We start from the raw sequence: 23,363 nt of genomic DNA on the forward strand, positions 1-23,363 counted from the left end.
AAAGGTTAACATCTATTGAATTTATGGTTCATCTGTTCAGTGCTCAGGGCAAGTAACAGACCTTGAAATCTACAACAGATTTCACATCCTTAAGGAATGGATATTAAGGGTAAAGATCCAATGCTTTACAGAGAATGTATTTAGGAAAGCACTAAGTTATTCATAGAAGTCTCCTTCTGCTCACGTTTCAATTCCAGTGGATAAATGCTAGGTTAAGTCAACTTCATTCTATGATCAAATGGCTCTCCACAGAAAAGCAATAAACCCGTGCATGTCACAAGGGTGTGCGTGTTCAGTATGACATGCAAACCCTATATCCTGTATTAAAGGCCACGAATGGCTCTGCAAAAAGGCACAGCCTGCTCGATAAACAGCTCGCCTAAATTATCTTCCAAGTATTCTTAAAACTAGCAACAAATGTGGACTGGGCATAAATTTTTCTGATTTGGGGTTTTTTTCTTGTAACTACCATTTGCAGTGACCTACATAACATAAAAGAAAGAAAAGGAATGCCACCGAGAGGGTCCACGTCCACTCCCCTAAATTACCCTGGGCACAGAATCCCACCGTATAGACGGAGACACACACATTAGGAAAGGAACAAATTATCGTAAGTTCAGACAATGTCTGTCAACCAAAAGAATCAAACTTAAAAAATCAACCGTCCTAAACAGTTTCCTGTGTAAAAGGGTCAGAACTATTGAAATACATAAAAATCAAACCTTTCCTTTATACCATAAATAGTCACTTGTTAAACACAGCTGGGAGGTGATCTCAATTACAATAGCAACAAAAAGCAATAATACTTACAGGAATAAACTCAAACACACAACACACAATGAAGAAACAATAAAAGTTTACTGAAAGACAGAAATGTAGAGACAGTATATTCCTGGAACGGAAACACCTAGTATCGTAAAGAGATGGCTTCTCCCTTTACGAACTACAAATTAAATGCAATCAAATTCCTATTCTCTCTGCCTCCAAGATCCCCCACCCTCCAAAAAAAGAGGTGGGGAAAAGGAAGGGAGTCGAGCAAGCTTGGCAGATTGATTCTAAAGTTCATGCGAAAGAACAAACATGCCAGACTTGCCAAGAAATTGTTGAAAAAGAAGAATGAGGAAGAACGTGCCCTATCAGATATCAATACACAGCATCAAGCAGAGGTTGGTAAACTCTGCACAGGGCCAGATCGTAAATATTTTAGGCTTTGTGGGCCATCCCATCTCTGTTCTAACTACTTTGCCATTGTAACTCAAAAGCAGCCATAGTAATACGGAAACAACTGAGCATAGCTTTGTTCCAATAAAACTTTATTTATGAAAACTAGGTGGTGGGACAGATTTGGTCCCTGGGCTATAGTCCACCAATGCCTGAGATAAAGGTACAGGAATTTTAACAGTATGGTATGTGTACAAGAAGACAAATCAATAGAAGAGAGCTGATAAACATATGTATGCATGCATGAATATATGTACGTCTAAACACACATACAACTAATATATGATAAAATGACCTTTCAAATCAATGAGGAAGAGAATTATTTAGTAAACAGAGAAGCAAACTAGAAAGCACGTGAACAAATTAAAATTAATTCCAACCTCACCCAAAAGTGATGAAAGGGGAAGGCATTCAAGGCAAAAGAAAAGTCCTTATAGACTCAGGGTCCTGCACTCTTCTGCCTCTACCCATCTATCCAATCTTATCTCCAACTCATTTTCCCCTCACTCACTCTTGTAAGTCACACTGAACTTCCTGCTGTTCTGTGAACACTCCAAGCACACTCCTACCTCAGGGCCTTTGCACATGCTGTTGTCTTTGTGTTGAGCCCTCTTCCTTCCAATAATAACATGGTAACATGGCTTGTTCTCACACTTCATCAGGTTGTCATGACAATATCACCTTCTTATAGAACCTCGCTAACAAACAAAAACTTCCTCTTCACTTTTTATCACCTGCTTTACCTTTCTTTTTCTTTTACCTTTCTTTATTTATTTGTTTGTCATCTTCCTCTCCCATTAGAATGTAAGTTTCACGAAGGCCAGGACTTGGTCTTGTCCACTGCTATATCCCTAGTACCTGGAACAACGCCTGGCACATATTAGGTGCTCAGTAAACACCACAATGAATGAATGAATGCAAGTACAAAGACACAAGTCTTAAATTTGACATACTCAGGCTTTTCAAGTGCATCCACACCATTAGATCTTCAAATGTGAGAAGCAGCATGATAAAAGAGGAGACGCAAACAGAAGGCAAAGGTCAGAAAATGAAGGATCTGTGAACCCTGTTTAAGAGTTGAGATTTAATCTCCTAAGGACTTGTATTTCCAGTTGAGCCACCCAAGGGCATGCAAATGCAACAAACAGACAGGGCAAATTCAGGCAGCACCAATTTTACTCAATGGTAATTCACCTACAACAATTTTACATAAAAACAAAAACATGGTTATAGTACAAGACTTTAAAGAAAGCTCACCACACCCAACTATGCTCCAGGACCCTGAGAGTAGCTAACACACTCACCCTCGGCCACAGCAGAGTGCTGGGAGAGGTTCAAGAAGCACTGCTGTGACTCTGGGGGCCACGGAAGTGTGTACATCAGTTTTTTAGAAAGATCCCTCTATGGCAAATGTGTGGCGTAGACAATGGGTGGCCTGGATTTAGAGGGGCCCTTCATGAAGATTACTGGAAGTGACTCAACTGGGAAGTGATTAGGGCCTTAAGTTAGACTGTGGCAATAAAAGCAGAGAGGAGAAATCCTAGTACAGCAGGATCGTAGAATACTCACTTTTAACTCACACAAATTCAACTTCACTCACTCGGCAAAAAAAAAAAAGAGAGAGAGAGAGAAGAAAAGAAATTTCAAACGTCCTGGACTGCCTTCCCTTCTACTCAATGAGCAGGAGGCGGGCAACATGAATCCCACAGTCACTCGGTCCGTCTCAGCTTCCATGTGCCAATCACATTTTGTGTATCTCACACAACACTGTGTAAGTCTAGTATTTAAAGACGTATTTTTCATAAAACAGGGTCCCCAAATGCATACCAGCTGCTTCAACTGGTGCTCAGCTCCAGAGCCAGAGATCGGTTCCAACTATGGGAGGAAGAGTTGCCTGTGCTGGTTTTATGCAAGACCATCTCCAACGGGCACCTCCTGAACGTATTTCCAGTGCTTTTTTTGAGGAAGATTAGCCCTGAGCTAACTACTGCCAATCCTCCTCTTTTTGCTGAGGAAGACTGGCCCTGAGCTAACATCCATGCCCATCTTCCCCTACTTTATACCTGGGATGCCTACCACAGCATGGCTTTTGCCAAGCAGTGCCAAGTCCACACCCAGGATCCAAACCGGCAAATCCCAGGCCGCCAAGAAGCAGAACGTGTGAACTAACCACTGCCCCACCGGGCCGGCCCCTCCAGTGCTATTTTTAATATAGGTGATTTTCACCTTACATATGGACTTTAGAACTAACTTCTATATAAAATATATGTGCTTATGCTATAAGGAAAAACCACGAAGATTGCCTTCCGGAGATGAGAGAGTGGAGTTCAACATTTCAGGTCCTTTCGTCCAATTCTCCTCGTTTTATTAGCTCAAGCAGGACCAGACAGCTAGCTGGGGCCAAGCTGGGAACAAGTCACATCTTCTCGTTCCCAATCCAAAGTCCATCCTCCATTGTAGCTTATTTCTGATCAGAGCAAAAACTGATCTATCTTCCTGTTCCATAAAGGGAAAAAACAGCATTTCCCACCCAAAGCTGTTAATAATCAAGCACACAAACTTAAGAGTAATATTTTTTTAAGTTAATAAAACTAGCTAAATCTAAAACAATTTACCAATTTTTTTAAAGAAAAAAGATGTGCAGAACAGATACCATCAATAACACAATGTCTATTGCAAGCACACTTCTTTCTTCTGTTCACTAAAGAGTCATAAAAGTATTTCATTATTAGCTGAACCCCAGTTGGCCAGTCAGTGAACAATGCTCTCAGGTACAAAAGTTTTAATGCAGCACTATGCACAGACATGCACTTCATAAACACTTTTTGATGACAATGAGAATGATAAACTAAACCAGTGAAGGCTCTTGGCAGGGTGGTACAGAATAATGACCACGTTAGTGCCAAAAGGGTGAAAGAAAATTGGACAAAACTAAAGGTTATCAATATCAGCGTTCATCGTAAATGCTTCTGGGAGAGAACAAGAACAGGATCCAGTGGAGCAGGGCTGGCCTCTCCAGTGGGATTCAGCATGGAACACTTGGGGTTCTCTAAGCCACGGCTTACACGGCCCATCCTGAAACACCAACTTTATTCAGTGACACGGAAAAAGAAAAACGTGTTGTTGTTAAAGCCAACAGTGTACTGTAGTTGAGAGCCATTTTTTAGGTTTGCCTTGTCTCCTTCCTTCTAGAAACAGGAGGCCTCTTTCCTACGGGTTTCAGATAGACTGAGGGTGAGCGTGTCAATGACGTCAAGCAGAGACCCTTGCCAACCTGCAGAGGGCATGTCACAACTTTTGATTTCAAATCACTCAGATTCTGGATTTGTTACTGCAGCATAAAAGAAAAACATCTGAGTCTTCAGCAAGTCCTTACAAGGCCCTACATGATCTGACCTAAGTCATCTCATTCCATTATCCTTGCTCACTCCATTCCAGCCACACTCTTCCTTGAATACTCAAGTGAATTCCTACCTCAGGGCTTCTGCATTTAATATACCTTCTGCCTTGATGACCTCTGATGTTCCCAAGGCCTGACAGTTGACTCCACTGAAATATCTACTCAAATGTCACCTCGTCAGAGGTCTCTTCCGACTTCCCTATCCAAAGCAGCACCTCCATCCCCACACAGTTTAGACTTTTGCATAGTACTCGTCACTTTCTGACATTCTTTAACAGCTTTCTTGAGATATAATTCACATACCATACAATACACCCATTTAAAGTGCACAATTCAACGGTTTTTAGTAAAGTCACAGAGCTGTGCAACCATCACCAGAGCCTAATCTTAAAGTATTTTTATCACCCCATTAGGTGTACCTCCCCACTTCTCCCCTCGCCTCTTTAGCACTAGGCAACCACTAACCCACTTTCTGTCTCTACAGATTTGCCTATTCTAGGCATTTTATAGCAACGGAATCATACAACATGAGGTCTTTTGTGATGCTGACATTGTATTTTATATATTTACATCTTTGTCCTTTGTCACTCTTCCTAGAGCCCAAGCTCCAGGAGGACAGGGACCGTCTTTTGCTTTGTTCACCACCGTATCCTAACACCTAGAAGAGCACAAGCCTAACACACGACAGGGACCGGCGAACGTGGGACAGAATGCTTCAAAAGTCCTCACTAGATTTAGCATCCTGGAGGTTACTCCGTAACCTTGGCGAAGACTGAGATGCCAGGACTGAGGTCAGAATGAAGCGAGCTAAGGATACAGCAGGAGATGAGGGAACAGGCTGAGTCAAGCTAAAGCAACTTGTCCGAGAAGTCTGACTGGAATGGGGGGACTAGAAGTGCACCTGGGGTTGAGGGAATGTCCAGTTTAGGGTTCATGATGATGAGACTTGAGCACGTGTAAAATGCTGATACTAGATGTGCTGAGTATCCTGGAAGGTTACAGTAGCCAGAGTGTAAAGAGCAGGTCGGACCACAAGTCAGTATAGATCTACATATGAGCTCAAACATACACAGTACATGTGATTTTAAAAGAAAAGTAGGAAATGCAATTTTAAATAAAAAAGTGATTAAAAATGAATTCTATCTCAAAATGACTTGAAATATAAAATCTACCATAAAGTGAAGTGAACTTTTTTTGACATCATAAAAAGTAGTGTTTTACGGGCTGGCCCAGTGGTGTAGTCATTAAATTCACGCACTCCACTTTGGCAGCCCGGGGTTCACCAGGACAGATCCCGGGCATGGACCTACATACCGCTCGTCAAGCCATGCTGTGGTGGCATCACACATACAAAACAGAGGAAGATTGGCACAGATACTAGCTCAGCAACAACCTTCCTCAAGCAAAAAGACTGGCTACAGGTGTTAGCTCAGAGCCAATCTTCCTCACCAAAAAAAAGCAGCAGTGCTTTAAATGATCTACAATACCAGTTTACACCTATGCATACCAGTTGACAGTCATTTACTTATGAGATAGCACAGGTATATTTCTCATCTGTAAAAACAAATATATTCACATTTAAGGCCAAATTATTAAAACACAAATGTTTGAAATGAGTTTTCTACACCACAAAACTAGGAGAAACCAAAAGCTAGGATTGTAGGTCAGCTTCATACATACTACATGCCCCTCACTGTCAGAAGCAGGAATCTCTTTCTCTATAAAATGAGTAACAACAGTGCTTGTCTCATAAGGATACTGTGAGGATTAAATGAGTTGATGCTGCAACGTGCTTAGAACAGTGCCTCGCCCGAGTAAGCACAACCTGAGCGCTGGCTAGGACGTGACGCGGTGAGCAGGAACAGTCTGTGCTATTCGCTGAGCGCAGGGCCCATAGAAGAGCTGCTGCGTCTTTTGAGCCCTCTTCCCCAACAGCCTAACTGAACCCAGCTCACAAATTAACCTATTTAAAACTAATCCAGTGGCTGCACATCAGAGTCACCTGAGGAGCCTGAAAAAATGCCAGTGCCAGGGCACCAATCCAGATCAATCAAATGAAAATGGGGGTAGTCGAGCTTTTCTCAAGCAGCCCAGATGCTCCTAATGTGCAACCAGACAGGGGAGTCCCATTCCCACCCTGACTCAATGCCCATCCTGTGCCCCCAAGCCTCTCCTGGAAGAACCTCAGCACAGAGCAGACAGGAATCCGACGCACTCACCAGTACTCCATCAGCACGTGAGAAAAAGACCCAGAGCCAGGCTTTTCAAGGCAGAGAAGCCAGGCAAAAATGAAAAGAAACAAAGTAGCAGGGAGGAAGGAAGGTGTTAACATCATTCTCCCCATCTGTAAATACTTGCTATTTACAAGGCACAAAAGCCAAAAAGGTGAGGCAGAAAAGGGAAAACTGATAAGGGGTGGGAAGCAGGTCACTGCAGGTGACTCAGCGTTTTCACCGTTCACCGAGCACGAGATCCAAAGTTAAAGCCATCCAAGCATATGGCTGCTGGCTTTTTCCTCCTAACTCGCACAGGACGCATAAAAGAGGCTGGGAGGAGAAACCCAAGAGAGCCGGCGTGCCACCTAGCACCCATCATCCACCGCACTGCTGGGGCTGCGGGTGCCATCTCAAAGGAGTCAGCCACTTCAGGACACCGGGGCAGGCTGCACTCCAACTGTGACAAGGTACAAAGGGCCCTAGATTCATTCCCTTCACCCCACCCTACCCACTGAAGAACACAGATCCACTCGGCAGTTCAGAGTAAAATCATCCTTTAATCTCACTAATGTTACAAGAGCCCAGATTTGGGTTAAAGAGTGCAGCTCTGGCATCAGAAAGCCCTGGGTCAGAGTCCCAGCTCTGTGGCGTCCCAGCTGAGTGGCCCTGCCCGTTACCCACCCTCACCCAGCCTCAGTGTCCTCATCTGCACAGCCAAGTAGCAGGCCCCTTTTCACAAGGCTACTGTGAGGATTAAGTAAAATGGGGATGCTAAGCGCCGAGCACAGAGTTGGCCCCAACGATGCACCAATAAGGGATCATTATTCTAATGCCTATTATCATCAGAACGAAGAAGACACTAGGACAGACTGAACCGGGAAGATCAAAAAGTAAAGACAGCAGAAGGGATGACAAGGTGTCAGGTCTTTAAAACTGACTCCAGTAGCCAGTTGCCTGGACTTGAACGTACAACTATCCTCAGCTTCCTGTTTAATTAAGAACAAATAATCCTTGATCTAATTTTGGTCCGTGGGAATGGCATCTGCAGAAAGGGGAAAAAGACTCACCCTCAACTACAGAAAAAGACAAGAAAACAATTTCAAAGATGTTACATAAAAACTACATTAGGAGCTCAACTAAAAGGCAAGTTTTATGTTTTCTGGTTTTTCTGCAAAGTTGTTTGAGCTCTCCTATACTTAAAAAATAATATTAAAAATGTGTGTTTAAAAAGCATTTAAGGGGCCACCTCATGGCCGAGTGGTTAAGTTCACGTGCTCTGCTTCAGCGGCCAGGGTTCCCTGGTTCAGATCCTGGGTGCAGACCTACACACAGCTCATCAGGCCATGCTGTGGTGGCAACCCACATAGAAGAGCTAGAATGACGTACATGTAGGATATACCACTATGTACTTGGGCTTTAGGGAGAAAAAAAAAAGCATTTAATATACATGTCTATTTAAAATAAATCTAAGAAGACTAAAAATGACTATGTCACTAGTGAGTTAAGAAAAAGTATGGAAATACTTTTCTTTGCCACCATCAGTTGCCCAGTTGGAATCTGTCTCTAAATGCCCACTGTCATTGTAAGATGGCAGAAATGAGGGTAAGAAGAGGGGTGGGAAAGGAGAGAGTCATCCTAGATCCCGATCCCCTGGGACCAATTCCAAGAAGAAAGGAACCAAAAGCAAAATGCAGATAATCCTATCAACTGGCACTCGCATCATCATTCATAGGCCAGTGACAACATATGCAATTCCAATATACCTGCAGGGTTACCAAAAGGATTAAATGAAAAGCATAAATAAAATGCTGAAGATTATTTCACGGGCAATGGCGGGGCACTTAGACCCTGGACTTAGAATCTCAATTCATCACTCACAAGCTGTGTGACCTTGAGAAGGTTAGTTAACCTTTCTGCACCTCAGCTTCCTTATCTGTAAAATGGGGATGATAACAGTAGCTATAACCTACTTCAGAGGGCGATTGTGAGGAGTAAATGAGTTACTGCAGGCAAAGCAGTTGGAGCAGTCCCAGAATAATCACTGTTTGTGTGTCAGCCCCTCCTCTCTCCCTGCACCCCACTTTCTCAGACTTCTCTCTTTCCTTCTCATTTCTTCCCACTCACGGTGCCTCTCCCTGGTGCCTCTCTTCAGCCCTTCCCCATGTGGCTGCCCCTCCCCCTCCCCTCTGGCCTCCCAAACTGCCATTCTACGGCCACAGCCCTGTCTTCTCACCCAGGCTGGTCCCTCTGCCTGGAAAGCACCCCTCAAGCACACTCAGACCCTCTTCTTCACATAATAAAATTTCAAAAGCTGAACCCACATGGGAATTGCTAACCCCTCCCTGAAGTCTAATTTTGATGACTCCCCATTTGTTCCCAAAGCACGCCTGGACATCCGTTACTTGTGGGCCTCCACCACTAAAGCTGCTGGAAGGAAGTCCTTAAACACAAGGCCCCCCACTGAGTCATGTTTGTTACAGCAGTGCCTGGCAACAAGAAAAACCTCAAATGTTTGCTGAATGGCTGAGTGAGGGAAAGCCTCACTTGGTTGTTTTCTTTCTTATAACCTCTTTTCCACTCGAGGGTCTCCTTTTAAAGCCTAATGAGGAGACTGTCATTACACAGTAATCATTAGCAACAAAACAGAAAAGTGGCAAACACTTCCCTAAACACTTTATGTGTTCTATCTCATTTAATCCTCAGGATCACTTCTGCTCTTGCCTACTTCTTTCTCTCTGCGCAACCCCCACCTCCACTCCAGGCACACCAGCGTCTTTGCTGTTCCTCACATACAGGCCTGCTCCCCCTCGGAGCCTCTGCATTTGTGTTCCCTCTGCATTGACTGCCTCCTCACCTCCCTCAGGTCTTAGCGTAAAACCTTCTTAGTGAGGCCTTCCCTGACTATGCTGTTTAAAATTACAACACCCGAGGCTGGCCCGGGGCCCAGTGGTTAAGTCCCCACGCTCCCTTTCGGGGCCAGGGTTTTGCTGGTTCGGATCCTGGGCACGGACGTGGCACCGCTCATCAGGCCATAAAATTACAACATCCTCTGCTCCCACTCCCTCTCCCCCTTCCCTGCTTTATTTTTCTCTACAGAACTTATCAGCACCTGACATTCCACATGATTCACCTGTTTACTATTTGCTTCCTCCCCCATACTAGAATGAAAACTTCACAAAAGATGAGGAACAGGGACTGGTATACAGCAGGTGCTTAATAAATACTGTTGCCTGAACAACTCACACCCTGCAGGAGGTTCTTCTACATGAGGACTCTGAAGCACACACAGAAGTGGAGTAACTTATCCATGGTCACACAGCTAACAGACGGCAGAGCAAGGATCTGAACCCAGATATTTTGACTCTAGATATTTTGACCACACTTCACTGCTATGGTTTCCTGCCTCCCGACCTGTCCCAGATAACAAATAAGAGACATCACCACATCCACGGAGCAAATCCCAGCATTGTATGTCTTTGGACCACAGAGAAGCAAGAAAAGCCATCCAGGGGAAAACCTTTCAAGAGAACAAATCTAACTCTAGACAGTTCCCCGTGGTAAAGTACTAATTATCAGATTTATAATTTATACAGCACTGATAGCTTTTCTTTGGATTTAATAGTTCGGTGAGAGAGAGAGAGATTGATCATACCTTTTACACTGTACTATCTCCATGAACAGCAAACCAACAAATCATCAACTAACATGGAGGAAACCAAAGAAGATACACATTAAAAGCCAAAAACTACGGTGGGAGGTAGAGAAGCACAGTGAGGGGGCACAGGGGAACTTTTTGGAGTAACAAAAATGTTCTATATCTTAATTTTAGTAGTGGTTACACCAGTTTGATATTTATCAAAATTCATCAAACTGTACGCTTAAAATAGGAACAATTTTATAGTATGTAAATTATATTCAATAAAATTGACTAAAAAGCAATTAGGACTATCAGATACGAACTTTGGCTGAACAAATATTCCACCAAAAAAAAGCTACAAATATTATTTCCATAGCTAATATCCTCAAGTAAGATCCAAAAAGATACACAAGAAGTCAAGCACTAGCTCCTGAACGTCACGGCTCTCGATTTTTTTTCTTTTGGGGACAAACAGGTAATTAGGAAAAGACAGCAGTAAAGAGCCCCATGTGAGATCCAGCGGGGTGGCTCAGAGTCCTGCCTGACCACCAGCAAAGGGAGCTCCCACAACTGACATGACCTGTGCGCTCCTTCAGCTCTTTGGTCCATCTCTGGCCAGGACACAGGACACTTGGACTCTGAACAGAGTCCAGCCAGGGTGCAACGGCAGATCACTGCTCTTCTCCACAAGGGCCTCTGCCACCCATTGACCAGTGATGGGTCTGGATATCGAATCTGTCAGAATTCTTAACTGCAAGCATCAGAGACCAACTAGCTAATTTAAACAGAATAGTGACTTTTTTTTTTTTTTTTGCTTTTTGCTGAGGAAGATTTGCCCCGAGCTAACATCTGTTGCCAATCTTCCTCTTTTTGTATGTGAGCCACTGCCACAGCATGGCCACAGAGAGACAAGTGGTGTAGTCTGCGCCCAGGAACCAAACCTGGGCTGCCAAAGCGGAACATGCCCAACTTATTTACTAGGCTACCAGGGCTGGCCCAGAATAGCGATTTTTTTTAAAAGGGCTATTGGAAAATGCATAGAATCTCTTAAGAAATCCAGAGAAACAAATGTATTGGCTACATCACCAAAACAATGCCTAAGGGCACACAGCAGGGTACAATGCACAGACACAGCCAGAACCAGCCTGGCCCTTGGGAGTGTGGCAGCCTCCACAGCCTCTAGAAACAGCTGCCACTACTGTTCATCCCCTCCAAACGGCCTCTAGGCACTTTCGGCTTCTTCCCATCACTGGCCCCCAGCTTCAGATTCACACTCTGAGGTGGGTGTGTCTGCGCAGCTCTGCCCACTAAGGCAGCAATTCCCCAACGAGAGGAAGAGCCAGGGCCCTGAAGACTGATGGCACCAACCGCAGACATGAATGGATGACACACCTCTGTGAATACCACTGATACAGGCCAGCAAGGAACAAAAGGTTTTCCCAAAAAAATATTCACAGGAAAAAATCCTCAAAGATGGAACTAAAAAGAATCATACCCAGAGGTAATGCTGTTTGGCGAGGGTGCAGGTCTTTTTCATCTAACTTAGTGTTTTACTCAGTATATTAATTAATTTCAAAAACTACAAGCCTACCTTCCTAGATTGAAAATAACTCAACAGCATTTTCCATTTAAAAGAAAAAGAATTCAAATCTGAAGCAGCAGATACCCGGTCTGCTAGAATACTGGACACTATGGAAAAAAGATGCTTACATCTGAAACAGTCCTGCGATGATTGTTAAAGTACATGATTCTATTTAAAACATACTCCAAGACCTTTTGTACTTAAAACATATTTTTAAATGTATGTTCTGCTTACAAGAATTCTCAAGAGGTACTTCTTTTAAACCGAATATCAGAATAAGAAAGAACAAGCTGTGAAAAGCTAGCAACACTAATTCATGCTGACCAACTACAAAAAGACATCAGCGTTAATGTCAGATTCTCAGAAAATTCACCTCCAACTAACAGAGCTTACTTTCTAAATAAAGAACGCTTTTCAGCGATCTCAATGTATTGTTAATATTAAGAAATAAACCCTTAGGACCAGAATCTAGTCATAAAACAAAAAGAGGAGAGAAACAGAAATACTCCAGGCCCCTCAAGGTCAGAGCTGTCAAGCCTTCTCCACATAGGACTGTTACACTCCAGATCTGAAACGGACACATGCACTTTCACACAGACTCCTGGTCCCACAGCACATCGCCAGCATTTTACTCTCTCCTTGAGAATTTCTCCATGCCATACACATTTTTCAAAACTGGTATCTGCATGTATTTAAAAAGAAATATTATTTAGATTGGTTTGCATATAGCTGACTTTGTCAAAAAAAGCAGAAAATGAATAAGGGAAAGTTTGCATTTGCTGAAGAAAAATCTAGACAAAATAATGAAAGACAACTCAGAAAAGCATGCTGGATAGAAGGAGGAAGAATTGAAATTTTCCAGATAATTCACTAAATATTCAAGAGTTGACCATTTAAGTCCAATTCAATATATACTTGAGGACCTAAGCAAGGCATCATGCCAGACCATGAAGTGGATACTAAGTAAGGCACAGTGCCAGATGTCAAGGGGGTAACAATCCAAAATTGGGGAGGGGATAAATAAGTAAACAAGCACGTATCGCTACGTAAGATAAAACTGAGACGAGAAGTGAACAGTGCTTTGGAGATTCAATGGTGGGAGAGAGGGTCCACTCGAGAGGGAATGGGAACTCAATAAAGAAAAGTTCCACGGAAGCTGCAGTGAAGGCGATGGGCGAGGAGGCGCAGTCCACAGGAAGGAGACTGAGCTCACATTACAGAAGGTGGTTCAACCCCTGGTTCTGAGGAGTCTGCATTTCAGTAAGCAACTGGGAGTCCTGGAGGTTTCTGGGTAGGGAAATCATAAGGACAAAGATAATTCAACTGGTGACAGAGAAGATCAAGTTACAGGAGGCTGAGCCTGGTAAAAGGATTACTGGTGATTAGAATGTAAGAAAGAATGGATCAGACCTAGGGCAATGGCAACAGGTATGGGAAAGAGAGGATAGGCCTGGGAAGAGATGGACTCTCACTCCCCACCAGAGAAGGAGAGCATGAGAAATGTCTAGGCTTCCAGCTTGGGTTACTAAATGAACTGCAGTTTCATTAACCAAATGAATAAAATTAATTGGTCTTGTTTTCCTCTTTGTTTTGGCTCCTAGGAAGCTCAGAACCAAATATATGGCCTATTTCTAACATATGGCAAGCACTTATGTGCAGCCTATAAATCCATAGTTTATTTTGCTTCTCTTGAAAGGATTTTATCTATATGTAGTCACCTCCAATTATTTTAGAATGAAGCAGAAAATAAATCAACAGATAAAAAGATTGAGACCAGGCCAGAGACAGCTGAACAAAGTAGCTGCTTCAGAGAGATAACCTGTAGGCTGCCAGCCCAGAGCATTCATTCTCCTTACCCTTCTTCCACCCTAGTAAAGGCCACATTCCACAAGAGAAGCTAAAAAATGTCAGACTTTCACTTTCTCAGCCTCCCTCACAACTAGTACTAGCATGAGATCAGTTCTACCCAATGAGAGAGAAGGGGAAGTGTCCAAGGTGACCTTGTGGAAAAGACTCCTCTCTGTTAAGGGGGAGTTGTAAGGAAACATTCTTCCCTGCCCTTCTTACACAGGCATGATGTCTGGTGCTGCAGCAACCATATTGCAAACAGGAGGCAATGAGCCTGAGGCTTTTGATGAGCCAAAATACTAAGAATAGAGAAAGAAAGGGATGCAAAGAGTCTGGATTCTTAAAAGACATCATTAAGACACTGAATCAACCTTGGAACCATCTATCTCTAGATTTCTTATTACTAGACAATCATAAGCTCTATTACTTAAGCCATTTGTTGAGTATTTTTACTTTTCAGAGGCATCCTGATACAACAGAGGTCATCATGAGGTCAGCTTCTGACAGGTTGATTTTTACAGTGCTGAGTTAACAAGACTATTATTACTGAGATGAAAATAATGCAAACATGTATTAGTAGTCAGGAAGAAAGCAATAAGCTAATAAGAGCTGCTGGGAGCAGGTAATGATGACAACAGGAAAGGATATAATAAATAACATTTGCAAAAATGTGATCAAGTGTTAGAAGAGTCACTCTTGGAGGCATGAATAGAAGAAAAGAGCAAATGTACAGAAGTCCTCTAAGGTGGAGAAAATGAGGGAGACTTTCTTTTCTGACAATGTTATAGCCAAGATAACCTAAAAATCCTTCCCAATATAAGAGTCAAAAAATTCTAGGTAAAGTGTAAGAAACATCTGTTTCAATGCATAGCTAAGTTCACAAGAAAATAAAGGACTTCCCCAGAGGCCAAAAATCAAAGAGGAACCTAAATACCAGAGCAGAAAGTGTAAGGTGATGATATATAGAAAACTAGGGTTTGGGAAGCTGGGGGTGGGGGCTGTGTATGTGTAAAGAGTCCTTTGGGGATGTAACAGAAAAAAGAAAAAGGGAAAGAAATGACTAGCCTAATACTTTCCTTAAAAACAGCAGCCTAAAGATGATTACAACTCTTTTTTTCAACCTCATACACTACCCTTCACAAGAGCAAATTCCAGGATTAAAGGCACATTTTAAAAAAACATGTTCATAGCACATATTTACATATCACAAAGGGTTTCCTGGATATTTCACCACAAGCTTAAGTAAAATAGAAGACTGATCATTTCCCGAAAAAAACACACATTGCTCAATTTCTCAGCTATTAAGAAGAGAATCATCATTCAATCAGGTAAGCAAATTCAGTATACTTGTAACCATACCACAAGGTTTCCAAATCTTAGGGCTTTCTGGTAAAATTTTTACCATTAGGATCATTATAATATTCTTCTAATGACTATGCTATCTATAGTTTCATAATCCCTTACACATCACAGAAAAATAATCTGTCATCTCTGAGCTAGTCTTATGGCCCTCTACCTTACAGATTTGGGAGTCATCACATACAAATGGTAAAGGGAACCAGCAAAGGATGTCACACTGGGGACTCTACAGACCGAGAGGACCGTCTCTAACATTAAAGAGGCAGAGAGAAAAAACTATAGGCCGCAGCTAAAAACAAAATACAAAAACACACGAAAACCTCTAAAGGTCCTCCACTGAGTTTACGCTCCTCTAGTCTCATTTGCTTTGCATGCTTCTTTGAAAACGGGACATCATATATCACCTTTACTCATCTTCACATCTTCATACTGGCTTGGTGAATGAAACCATTTCCACCTAAAAGTCATTAAGCTGTCTCCATCACTCAATTCATTTCAAGACCATCTTTCTTCAAAAAGTCCCCTTACTCTTGGGCAATCCAAACAGTCCAAGAAATACAAACATAATTTATATTACCTTCACAAGGGTTACATGTGTCTCCACTGCGTTCCCTGATTTCTATAAAACCGAACCTTTTAACCTAGGGTTTACATACACTAGATGCCACAATAAATACACTATTCTAAATGCTGCTTTAGATTGTGGACATCTTGAATGTTTTTCCCACAAACTATGTGCTAGATGGTTCAAGACTAAGCATTTACCCTACAAATAAGGCCACCAAATGCAGGGGGAAATAATCAATTAGGGGTTCAAGAACTCTAGTGTGAAAGGACTGCACTTGGCTTGGTTCTCCCCCTCCCGTTGACACAAGGTGGTCTACTAAACCTCTCCGATCCCAAGGTACAGGAGCGCCTCCCGAGAGCGCGCTCCAGTCTGCCGGGAATAAAGCACGAGGCAGCAGAGCAGGGAGGCTCCGAGCGCCGCGCTGCATTCTGGGACTCGTTTCCACAGTTACCCACGTGCACCCAACCCAACCGCGGCCCGGACTACAAGTCCCAGAAATCCGCGGGACTACCTTTCCCCTTCACACCCGGCGACTGGAGCCAGACCCTAAAGGATACCCCTAAAGCACCCTTCCTGCACGCCTGGGAGAAGTCGTGCCCCACCAGGCGCTGCGCTGGGGCTCCCGCCCGGTGTTCCCTGCAGGGAAGCGGGTCCCGAGGCACCAGCCTCCACACCTGACGACCAGAAATTAGACAACTGCGTCACAGACTGCCAAACCCACGGACCGCCAGGGACCCCGACACCTCCCCTGCGCAAAGCCCCCGACCTGGCCTCCAGGGCCCGACCCCTCCGGCTCCCGCCGCGGCAACCCGCGCTCCTGCCCCGCCTCCCAGCCCCGCAGCCAGAGCCCGCGCCAGTGCTAACCTCGCTTCCCGCCGCTCGGGGGGAACCGCGGCCAGCGCCAACCTCGGGGCACCTCCCCCTCTCCAGCTCAGCCCCGCCCACTCCTCTCCCCGCATCCCGAAGCTCAGGGCTCCCCGCTCCAGGGACCCTGCCTTGATCGGGGAGGGGGCCACACCTCCCAGAAACACATAGTCTGACACCTTCCCCGCCAGCCCCGCGCTGACCGAATCTGGACATGACAGTTCTCCCTCTGCCCCAGCCCCTCCCAACCTCCCCTTCCTCCAACTAGCTCTTCACCCGCACCGCACCTCCTCTACCCCTGCCCCCATCCTGTCACCCCAAACCCTCCCCTCCTCCCTCTCCTCTTACTCCCAATTACCCTATCTTCCCAACACCTGCTCCATCCTATTACCCCGACGTCTGCCCCCTCTCACCGCTCCCAGTTACCCCACCACCCTGCCCAAGCCCCTCCCGCCCGCCGGACTCCCCAACTATCCCATCACACCCCAATCCCTCCCACCATCTCGCTCTCCCGTTACATCAGCCCTCATCTCCTTGCCTGCCCTCCTGCCCCGCTCGGCCGCTGCCCCCATTCCCCCACCTCATTGTTCCCCCCACCCCCGCCATCCAGCCCTTCTTCCCATTGTCCCCGCCCCCGCGCTCCCCTCGCACTCACCCGCCTTTCTCACCGAGCCGCCCGCACCACTCAGCCCCTAGGAAATCCTCACCCCTGCGCCCCGCTCGCTCGCTCCCTGCTTCTCTCCTCCGTGCCGGTGCCACCGCCCCCCCCGGCCCTGCCCGCTAGCCAGCCGCCCGCCGCCGCCTCCACCTCCATTCACCCCAGACACTCCGGTCCCGGCCCTTCATCGCACGTCCCGCCTCCCCTGCCCCCAACACTGAAATGGAGCCAGTCCCCACCCCCCTCACCTCCGCCCTCCCCCGGCAGGCCGGCCCCCTCCCCCACGGCCCGCCCCCGCCCCGCGCCGCCCGCAGCGTCACCGCCCGCCCCGGCCCCGGGAGGGGAAGGGGTGGCTCCCGGGCAGGGGCTCCCGGCGCGTTTTGGGACAGGAGGCGCGGGGCGGGGACTGCGGGAGCCCAGTGGAGAGTGTTGGCAGCCGCCCGGCCCCGGCCCGCTCGCTCTCTGTTACTCACTGACAGCGGCGGCATCCGAGTGCATTTTCGGGCAGCTCACACCCCGCTCGCCGCCCAGGCTCCCGCGCTCGCCTCGCGGTCCCCCCACCGGCTCGCCGCACCTCGGCTGGGAGCTGAGGACTCGCCGCCAGGCACCCCCGGCCCGCCCACCTCGCCTCCTCCATTGGCTGAACCTCGGTTGAGGGACCGCCCCTCCGCGACTCTCATTTGACTAAAGGAGTGCGGAGAGCGCCGGTCTGGAGCTGGCAAAGGGGCCCCGCCCCCTGAGGTCTAATGCGATTGGTCCCGGCCCCTCGTCCCCGTAACGCCCCTGGCGGAGGCCACGCTCTCGAGTAGCTGGTTGGACCCGGCTGCTGTCACTCATCCTCGGGGGTCCGAAAGCGCGTGTAGAGGCGAGGCTGGGGAATTGGCCCACCTTGACCCTCAAGCCCCGCCCCGTCGCGGGCAGGATTGGTGGAGCTGCAAACCAACCGAGAAAGATGGGTCGGCGTCTGAAACAAAGCACGCGAAGTGTTCCCTGAAGAACCGAGAAGAGGAAGCGCCGTTGGGGCAGCTTGGATCCCGCTGCACGGAGTAGGGGAGTCAGCCCGTGGCGGCGCGTCCGGGTTTCCCACTTGTCTCGCCCGCTCACAGCGGCTTTCTGCAGGAGCCCAGTCGGCGCCGAACTTGGACTGGGACTTCTCTTGCTAGCTGTTTCCTCCAGCTGGAAACTGGATAAAGAATTGCTGCGTCTTCATTTCCAGCAAATCCTCTGGTGAAGAACAAATTCCCGTTTTTTGTACAACAGTCCATCCTCTCCCTGATTTCGAAATGCACTTTTTCAGAATCAACACACTTCTTGTCCCTTCATCAGAAATGGGCTGTTCTAAAGGCTTCGAATGCTGCAGGCATTGTCCGTCATACAAACATCTGTACGCCTCAGACTGCATACAGGAAACCCAGTGCCATGCTCTGAGATTGGGGCTCAGACTGACACGTCGGCAAGCCTAGGGGTCGGGTCACCAGCCCTAGAAGTTGTCGACAACGAAGCGTAAGCTAAGAGAACCTAAGTCATTGATGCTGAGAGGCCGTCCAGAAAACAACATTGTTATTTGGCAGAGGAAGGCGTTAATTTAGGTGAATTCTGACCACTGAATTTTCTAAATCAAGAATTCGAACCATTTTCATGAGTTCCGACCAGTTTTTTCAGTGGTTTCAAACCAACTTATCACACTCTCCAGATTATTGCAGCAGAGTACTATTTTGAGATTATTTAATAGAGGATTGCCTCCTCCTACCCCAACCACAGCACATGTAATACCGCTTCCCTGTATCCCAAGGCCCTGCCCCAGCCGTCAGCAAGAGCATTATACAGATCCTGCCTCAGAGAATGGATGACACCACAAACAACTGGTAACAAAACATCAGTCGTTTTGGTTTTAGATTTCTGCAACCAAGACTTTTGTTTCAGGGTTCTGAAATTTAGGTTTCAAACCTGGGCGTAAATGTTATGTCAAAAATAAGATATTTGAAAGAATGGGATTAAACCAGTTCCTCTGTCCCACACCACTCCAGTTGTAATATGCTCCAAGCCTGTTAATCCCTAATGTCTCATTAATAAATTGCATCTTTATAATTTTATATCTATTGTATTTCTGTCATTCAAACATTTATGAATCACTTCACCTAATCACAGAATCTCAGAATTGAACCTGAATTTTTCCACTTAAGGTTCCTTCTGAAGAGAAGAATCTCATCCATATTGGTGACCTGTCACCTCACCGAGCATCAGCTAGGCCCCCACGGAGATGGGTAGGTACCTCTGGACTCTGAGATAGGCCATTCCTTGATGGACAGATCTGTGAGAATGTCAGTCCTTACTCTGAGCAGAAAAGCTGCTCCTACATTCTTTATCCCATTTATGTTTTCAACCTATTCTACCTTTAGGAAATAATAAATTTTATATAGTTGATACAAGTTCATAACATTTCATATATATAATGTTTGTACTTGTGTTTTGCTTATCATGGTACTTCAAGGGCTGAGACACGTTATTTTGCACAGAAATGGGCTTGCTTCTTGACACCTCTAAATTAAAATAAGCCCACAATTAATTTGTTTTAGGTAGCCATTTGCTATGTTGATTTGCGGCAAACTTTGTAATAATGTATGTCATGGTTAAGCTACATGAGGGACCTGCTAGCTGCTCTGCCTTTAGCACCCAGGACTCTGCTGGCACATGCTGTCCATAAAAATTTATAGAATGTACAACCTTTGTTATTTCTCAGCATCAGTTTCAGTTGGGTTAGTATGATTATTTTCAAATGAAAAATGGAGAGTAATTTACAGAGATCCTTGTAGTGGATCAGCTACAGGCTGGAGATTGAGAGGCAAAGCCCATTCTTGGTCTGCTAAGCCTCACTGTCCCACATGTTTTATGAATAACAAAACAGGTATAATTAAATGACTATATAATCTTCTGCAAATATTAACAGGTCATTTTAATAATCCACAAGATTATAAACCTTTGAGGGCAGGAAAGTTGTTATATTCATCTTTATGTTCCTCACACCTAGTACCGTGCTTTCAAATAGTACATACTAGTCTACTGTTCCTTAAAGTGAACCGAATGTTGACTGTAGGGTGAAATTTTAGGTCGAGAAAGATCCTTGGAGATGATCAAATCCAACCTCTTCATTTTAAGAGTATGAGACTTGAGGTCCAAAAGGGTTAAATGTCTAGTCCAAGTCACTCAGCTAGTTAATAACAAAGCATTAATTAATCTCAAGTTTCCCAACTCCTAGACCAGGTCTTTTCCCCTGAACCACACTGTCCAATATCAAAGATTCAAATTCCGAAGATGGGTGAACCACTCTCTCTTCCCATTTGAACGTCACTATATCAATCTAATACAAATTCTATACTTCATAGCTGGAATCTTGCCTTCTTTTTTATGAAATTCAGTAAAGAGTTTTTTCAATATATAATACATTTCTATTTTTTCTCATTGGTAGCATTCCCAAATAACTTCATCCCTATGGGGATGTTTGCTGCCATAATAATATTACGCTCTGTGCATTTATATTCGAATCATTGGAGAAACAAGTTGATAATTGTCTTGGGACTGTGATGGCTAGAGATATTTGGGAATGCAGTCTCTATGTCATTTTGCTTCACCTGGTTACTGTATTAAAGTAATATTAAAGCAAGTTACCTTGTGTCCACTGATACTTAATTGAATTGGAATATTTCTGTTTCATTAGTTGTACAATATTAATTTTAATCACACATATTGTTAAATACCCTAAGCCTAGATTAAAATTTGATGTGGAAAAATCTAGTGAGAGAAAGAACAGCAGAGCTCTTTAATCAGATTTTAAAACTTTTCCCCAAATTCCACAGACCCCCCTATAGCACGCTTTTACTACGTGTGTTGGGGTTGGGAATACAGAATGGAGAACGGCGTAGTCCTCAAGAAATAAAGTGGAGCCTGCTCGGACAAATAGAGAAATGTGCTCCTGGTAAGATCTGAAGAGAACGAGAAAGAACACATAGCAGGGAGGAGTTAATTCAGCCTCAGATTACAGTGAGAGAGTATGTAGAACTCCACTGGTTACAAAAAGTCAAGCTAAGTGGGTTTCCAAGATATGGAAACAAACAAACAAACAAAAAGTAAATATATCCATAGAGGTCAGGATAGTTTCTTTCTTCAAACTCATAACCAGCTGACAGTTTGCTGACCCAAATGATGACAACTTTTTCCAGTGCTTCTATTGTGATAGGCACTACTCTTACAGTGCTTTGCCTGCAAATTATTCCACCTAACATCATACCACTCCAAAGGGGCGCTACTGTTATTCCCACTTTACAGATAAATTAGCTCAGGCTTATAGCGCTCCAGTAATTTGCCACTCAGCGAGTAAGTAATAGTGCCCTGAAGTAGCTAAACTCCCTGTTATAACGTTCCCATGCCGGGCTTCAGTTCCCTCTCTTTTTAATCAGGTTAATATATGCCCCACATACCCGAGAGATTTATTTATAAGGATACAATAATTTGGATGTGAATGTGCTTTTAAAAGATAGAAACTGAAAACTGACCTCTTTCTAGACTTGAATATCTAGGCTCAGGTTGAATAACTCAGTCTGTCTTTGTAGATATATATTATGAAAAATATGAAAGATTATTTCCAGGTTACCGCAGCTTTCTTATTTATTTTATCCTTTTGGTCCTATTTCAACAGCAACTATTCGCTTTATGGTATATTATTAATGACACTGTTTATCCAGAGTATCTAATGAGGCTCTGCTGAATCCAGTAAGTTCTCCGCTCTGATCTGTCAGTGAGAGCGGGCAGCCTCTTCAGCCTGCTGGAATTAACCTTTTAACCATTGAGGCCTGTGTTATTGGGAAGCAGTTTCCGCGCTTAAGCTTTTATTTACATAAGAATGTCACTGTAACATGTGTTGCTTTTCACATACATACACAGAACAGTTTTGCAAATAGTCACTTGCCAGATGCTACTAGGGTAATAAAAATGTTGGTTTCGTTTTGCAATACCTGCATACAGTCAGGTCCCAGTTATCAGGTTAATGGAAAAAGCATAGAAGTAGACATTTCAGCTTCCTTTTCCCCTGCCGGTCCTATGCTAGAGGTCAGAGCACTGTTAAACATGAGCAAGTAACCTCTTTATAATCACTACAGGTTACTTCACAGAATTGATATGCTCCTGTCCCATGGGCTTATAATGCATATTCAAGAGACTTCTATTTTTTCATCAGCCTCCATTGGGTCTATAATGTGTAACCCAATATAAAAAACCTTAACAGATGGAATTTTCTGGAACCAACTCTACACTGGGTATTTTAGCCTTGGGAGCACTTTCGCCAATTTTTCTGAAGCAGAATTTAGGCTTTCTGGAGCCAGATGGCCCGGATTAAAATCCCATTGGCTCCACCACTTAAGAAGATGAATTACTTCATGCCTCTGTGTCTTGGTTTCCTCATCTGCAAAATAGTGAAAATAAGAGCACCTTCCTCATAGCTATGTTGTGAGGAATAAATGAATGAATAAATACAAGTAAAGGACTTAAAAGTACCTGGCACACAGTGAGGCTCAATAAACGTTAGCTACTGGTGTTGTCATGACGCTCTCCAGTAGTCATCACATTCTTCAATAAACTCTTCCCCTCACATCCGGCTGGTCATCCCAAATCTGTCTTTTCCGCTAAACCAGTCCCTGACTCCACAGTCACTGTGTTTTATGAACCTGGCTTCCTCCCTCCCTTCTAGAGTTCTCTGGTGAACATTGAGTTAGGATACAAAAGCCTCCTTCTGCAGGACGTGCCACCAGTGTGAGATCAGCCTAGTTTGGAACTAAATGTGAGACTTTACACAATAAAGAAAAAAATGAGCACCCAATAGCAATACCTCGATGTTCAAACTCCAGTGGGAGTTTGTGCTAGCTTAAAACTAGTTCAATGAAAGTTGATTGAGACTGGACGTTCACATGGACATAGGAAATTCCTGTGAATGTAGAAAGAAGGCATCCTAAACAAGTAA

At 44.6% G+C, this 23,363-nt stretch overlaps 1 protein-coding gene across 1 annotated transcript in view; it reads right to left on the bottom strand.

The window, feature by feature from the left end:
- The window catches only part of LOC124236836 (DCN1-like protein 4), a 68,811-nt gene extending 50,621 nt beyond the window's left edge, over positions 1-18,190 (bottom strand). The window contains exons 1-2 of the mRNA XM_046655775.1: positions 18,104-18,190; positions 17,827-18,037 (exon numbers count right to left, since the gene is read on the bottom strand). Of these exons, the coding sequence (XP_046511731.1) occupies positions 17,827-18,037; positions 18,104-18,190 (298 nt within the window). The remainder of the gene's footprint in view (positions 1-17,826; positions 18,038-18,103) is intronic.
- Positions 18,191-23,363: the final 5,173 nt, after the last annotated feature.

This window comes from Equus quagga, chromosome 3 (assembly GCF_021613505.1).
Source record: "Equus quagga isolate Etosha38 chromosome 3, UCLA_HA_Equagga_1.0, whole genome shotgun sequence".
NCBI classification, from domain to species: domain Eukaryota; kingdom Metazoa; phylum Chordata; class Mammalia; order Perissodactyla; family Equidae; genus Equus; species Equus quagga.